Consider the following 5474-nt stretch of genomic DNA (forward strand, 5'->3'; position numbering starts at 1 on the left):
GTGAGAGCTGACAGAGTGCAAATGGGTTGATGGTTGTTCCCCTCATGCCATTTTATGTGTAAAAGTAACTGGAACTGCAAATAAACATACTGCGTTCTGCGTCAAGGGTCCGGTGTCTTCCATCAAGCTGCCATCGGTGTGTTCAAATCATACGCAGTATTTGAGATGTCACACCATTACAAGTGTGTGTATTCCCCTAGCGACTCATGGTATCCGGTCATTCCATCGAATTCAAAGCATCAACAGACCATACCATTGAAAAAAATGCATCGAAAAAAAACATTGAATGCATTTTTTTTAAATGGTAAAGGGTTTAGTAAATAAAAATGGGTTTTTAAGGTTTAAAAAGGGGGAGTTGGGAGGGAACCTCCCCCATAAAAAATGCATTCAATGGGTTTTTTTCGATGCTTTTTTTGTCAATGGTATGGTTGTCCATGGTTTGGCGATGGAATCACTAGGAACCGTGACTCATAGATGCCGTGAAGTGAATCAACAAGCGGCACATCTGTATGCAGGCGTGTAGGCCTGTTGCCACTCCCAGGATCTCACTCTCACAGGTAGACACTCCTCGTGGAAGGAGCTTGGCTGACATCTCTCTGGGTAGGAGATAGTGAGATGTTTCCACATACGCTCATGAATTCCTGGATCTCCATTCCAAGATGCTAAAATATTATTTTCTAACTTATTTTGAATTACATTTAAAAAAAAGAATCCTCTGCTATGTTTCCATATTTGTAGCCCTGATTCGCTCTGGTGGCTGACAAACTACTGCAGCTATGCTGCGAAGTGCAGCAGCCACGGTCTCCTAGAAGGTTCTGCAGAGGTCTGCCCATTCTCAGTGCCCTCCTGCCATGGAAGTCAAGTAAGAAGTGCAAATTCTCAGATCCCGTACCTCGCTATCAAAGGCCCTAGTGAGGTCAGAGGCTGCTCTGCAGATAGCCCTCCAGGATTGGGCTGTTGGTTATCAAGTCACGTGATGTGCCAGAGCCCCTGGGAGTGAGGCCTTTGTGTGGCACGATTCCAGATCCAGGCCAGGCTGGCAAAAGCAGGGTTCACAGGCCCCCACAACAGATATTACACGCGCACGGAAATGTGAGTGCTTGAGAGGGGCTGGAGCAGACACTGGGGCGCTGCGGCGGCTCACGCCAGGCTGCAGTTGTGGGCCACAGAGGGGCGCGTGACGTGCCTGCTGCCGTCCTCACTGCAGACGGAGACTGTGGGTACTAGAAGAGGGGTCTGAAACACAGGTATTTCCTGCGGACCATATCTGGCAACAGCAGTAGGTGACAGAAGGCGAAAGGTTAAGGACACTGTCCACACACCACACTTCAACTGTATGCTTCAAAAGAGCTTCTAATAGAGGGAAAGTCAGTTCATTGGCTCCTTGCTGAGTGAAAGCCCCTTAGACTGATCGTGCAGTAGTACAGGCGCCCGTCTTCGGTTTTCTGTTATGTTGTGTTATGTTTTTGGGTCTAATATAACATGCGTCAGCATTTTTATGGCCCTTAAGTCTTAGGCTTCTTCTATAGGTGGTTGGCTGGGAAGTTAGCAGGAGTAGAGGGAAGAGTGAAAGGAAGTGGTGCTGTGGTGTGTATGTGGGTAGATGGGTAGAAAGCGGGCACTATGTGCGTGTGAGCATCTAGGAAGTGCTTGGCCGCCTGATGACCAGCGAGTCCTGGAATGGGGTTGGTATGTTTGTTGTCAAGTGTGAGTTCATGTGCTGACCCAATCCACTTCGTGTGTGCATGTCATATGTTTGAGGTTGCGTAAAGAGTACTTTGTATAGCATGCTTGCAGATCACTGGCACACAAGGTTGCAAGAGGGGTCCGAGCACAACGCGGGTACTTATTTGTGAAGTATTGAGGTGCTGTGTTCTCAGAAATGGCCTCAGACTGTCCTGTCGCGTGCCCCCAGAAAGAAGTATGTCTCTCCACAGCGCCCCCTCTTCATTAATAAGTATTTCCATGATCAAGTGCTCATATCAGTTCCTGTTGTGACTCTTTAAAAGTCTCATTCTATTCTCACTGGTAAAGGAAAAATGCACATTTATTTAATCTAATCCACAGTCCTTATGGAGAGTCACAGCGGTGCCGTCAGGGCAGCCTGGGTGTAGCTGTGGGTCTATTTTGAAAGTGTCTGCCAGAGAGGAAAGGTGAGCCATACTCTCACCCCTTATAACCAGTGAGGAGAGTGGCACTAACATTGCATGAGTGAAAGATGAGCAATACACAGTAATGGAAATCAAAGAAAGCAACGAGAAAGTAATGAATGCACAATGTCATTTTATTGAGCTCTTTCTTCCTGGCACAGGGTCACATTCTCGGAGATTGCTGCACATTTCTCATGAATGAGGACGACTGAAGAATCCCATGAAAGTCACTCAATGTCACAGACATTTTCCAGCCAAGAGCAAGAGCAGGACATCCTTAGATCTGATGCAGAGCCAATCCTATCCCTGAATGAGCTCCTGGGACAATTGCAGCCCTGCAAACCGTGCACCTCCCGGGACAGACCCACTGCCAGTCACAGAGATACTACTATCTGGCAGCCCTCCTCCCGCCCCCCCACACTGACCATCTTTATAAAAGATAACACAGCATTGTAGAACTTACACACATGGCAATAACATTGCTTCTAAAATGAAGCCTCGCCACTGGGAGAATTGTTCCTCCTTTTCTTTCATCCACATGGAATGATACACTTTGATAATACAGAATACATGTGCACATTGTCACATACATGCTCAGAGATAATTCACGTATCTCCAAAACAAAAGGAACACACTTTGCCTTCACAGAAGGCAGGGATTTTGTGGCACATTTTCATTGAAAATACAAGATATCAAAACTGATGAACAAGGTCGTGACCCGAACATCACTCAGATCAATAAACAGCTGATCATCATGTAATGTACACATACCGATCAACATGAATCTTAAACACGCATTGAACATGCATCAGTGTCCCGATCCAAGGCCCTTACACCACACATGCATGTGCTACTGATTACTGCAAATAGATCAATGAATCTGCAGTGCATGCACACAGTGCACATCATGTGAGGATATTAAATGTAAATACCCTTCTTAAACAGAAGTTACTAGCTGACAAGCAGAGGATTGCCAAAAAATCAAGAATATTATCAGACACTTGTGCTACTCGAAGAGTGACATTTATATAAATGTGGAGTTTCATATTGAAACATTTCGATAAACATCTTCTGCAATGAAGATACATTTTAAGGAATAACTTGGCCTCAATTTCGTAAATAATGAGTTAGTTATGTTCAACCAGCCCGTCCTACAAGGATCTAGCATTCACCCAATATTCATCCAACAAGGATATACTAATGTCCGCTAGGACCATACCACATGGATATAACAACGACGTCACTGCACCTCTGGAAGTGCAGTAAAGTCGACCCAGGCACAGCACAGCTGGGTACAAACATGAGAAGGAGTATTATCCACACTCGGAGAAGACCAAGGCCTCTGAACAAGTCCCAGCTTCCTCCAGTGGCAGAAGAAAAGTTCATGGCCGCAGCCCCGGCATTACCAGGGTCTCCACGGGGCACTGGGGCTGTCCTGGGCGGGCTCTTTAGTGCTGCTAGGGCAGGACGGAGGCCGAGAAGGACACACGGCCTCTGATGCAGCCGCAGGTCTATGGAGGGCGCTCAGCAGCTTCACCTGGGTCTCCACGGGGGCTCCATGGAGGGAGAGGAAGTGCAGAGAGTCCTGGAGGCATCTGGAGTAACCTCCACTAGCGGCCATTGCTGAAAGGAAATAGAAGAAGGACATTAATGTTTGGTTCATTTTCTCACCTCGGGCTTTGCTGCAGACTGAACTCACAATACACAATGCCCGGACATTACTAATATTGTAGTAGATGCTTACTGTCCCTGTTTAATTGTACATGTCATCAGGGAATGTATGTGTTGACATGTTGACATTAAAGTATGCAGAGAAAGGGTCATACACCAGAGTCGAGTTGAATACGGGCATGTATGTTCTACTCTGGGTATTAAAAACACACACAAAATACTCTCCTTATCTGATGTGATGTAGAAAGGTGTGATCCCAATAACACATCGCCATTAACATTGTTTCTCTGGCCCTGTTGCTCTAACCGACCGCCTAACCCCACACACCCCTCTCCAAAATCTGCTTAACTTTCAACCCAATCTTTTTACTACATCCCTTACAAGGCACCTGCTCTAATGCTACCCCTTCCCTTTCAGGCCTCTCACCTGGTGCTGCTGTCTGCACGCGCTGGGCCAGGGCTCTCACGGCCATTTCCAGGATATCCGCTTTCTCTGCTTTGGGCGGAAGCTCCCGGTCCCCAAACTCTCTCTGCAGTAACATCCTCAGCTGCTCAATGCTGCTGTTAATCCGCTCTCTCCTCATCTTCTCAACCGCCGGTTTCCTCAACTGCAGAAACAAAGAGGCGCGCCTGTTAATAAATGCGTCACACGCGGAGCGATGGCTGATATTTAAAAAACTACTGAAGTGCAAATTGAACGTTAACTGTATCTTTCTAATTACACTGCATGTATTACAATGTTGTAAGCATATTTGCACGTTCTATATCAGTAATATTATACATATTTATTTTCCTGCCTCTTACCTTTATAATGCCTCTGCCCTCGAGCTCCTGCCCATACTGTTCCAGGGTGCAGAAAGGCGCCATCCTGCCCAGCCTGGGGTGAAGGGCTGCTTCTCTGTAGTGAGGCCGCAGTGATCTGAAGAGCTCCCTCCCTCCAGCCCCATTTATCCCCCTCAGCTGCAGGGAAATGTGTAGGGCTGAGGCTGGGGAGAGGTTCCCACACTCGGCAGCCAATCAGAGAGCAGCAGGAACAATAGAAGCGTGTCCCATTACAGGGCGAGAGTCAGGGGAGCATCTGGGACCCGACACAATGCACCCGAGTGTGGGAAAACCCCGCCCCGTTCAGAGAAAGGGCCCTTAGGCGTGTGTACCTGCATCACACATCTGCTACAAGCTGAATATCCCGTGGCATTACAATTCGTGTGAATGAACAAGGCACTGAAACAACAAGCAGTGACTAAAATCAGGAAAGTGCAGAATACACGCGACATCCTTATCTAAAAATCCATGGTACTCAGACTACTGCATATTTCCATTTAGTTCAGAAGAACCAGCGCTCTGTACTCAGGGGTGGACAGGGTGTCAAAAGCACCCGTCAGAATGCGGTCAAGTGAGCCTGCGTATTACACTGTGCTTGCATGCCAACATTACACATTCCATTCGGGAGATAGTAGTTTCCTGCTTTCCATATTACGTTCTTGGATTTAGCCCTGAGCTTGTAATGGGTAAAGCCATGACTACGAGTCCTACAATGCAAAGATAAAACCAGGACTGAACTATTGTCTCCCTACATGATGTGTCATGTATGCTGGGTGGGTGCAATGAGCGAGCCCCACTAGCTAAAGGCTGGTGAGTGTTTGGGTGACTTCTT

The 5474-nt window shown here is 47.1% G+C and overlaps 1 protein-coding gene across 1 annotated transcript; it reads right to left on the reverse strand.

Annotated features, from left to right (window-relative positions):
• Window positions 1-2263: 2263 nt before the first annotated feature.
• LOC138472320 (transcription factor HES-5-like) lies at window positions 2264-4720 on the reverse strand. Its single transcript, XM_069610443.1, has 3 exons — window positions 4625-4720; window positions 4248-4428; window positions 2264-3773 (listed from the first exon to the last, which is right to left on the reverse strand). Exons 1-3 carry the CDS (start codon window positions 4685-4687, stop codon window positions 3553-3555), a joined length of 465 nt encoding a protein of 154 aa, XP_069466544.1. The 5' UTR covers window positions 4688-4720; the 3' UTR covers window positions 2264-3552.
• Window positions 4721-5474: the final 754 nt, after the last annotated feature.

This window comes from Ambystoma mexicanum, chromosome 8 (assembly GCF_040938575.1).
Source record: "Ambystoma mexicanum isolate Mex_15411 chromosome 8, UKY_AmexF1_1, whole genome shotgun sequence".
Lineage (NCBI taxonomy): Eukaryota > Metazoa > Chordata > Amphibia > Caudata > Ambystomatidae > Ambystoma > Ambystoma mexicanum.

Bases quoted from the DNA above. Each gene is read 5' to 3' on its own strand.
- LOC138472320 (XM_069610443.1), bottom strand. From the start codon at position 4,687: ATGGCGCCTTTCTGCACCCTGGAACAGTATGGGCAGGAGCTCGAGGGC. The intron at 4,429-4,624 runs GTAAGAGGCAGG...TTGTTTCTGCAG, and splicing joins AGGGCAGAGGCATTATAAAG to TTGAGGAAACCGGCGGTTGA. The intron at 3,774-4,247 runs GTGAGAGGCCTG...ATTTCCTTTCAG, and splicing joins CGTGCAGACAGCAGCACCAG to CAATGGCCGCTAGTGGAGGT.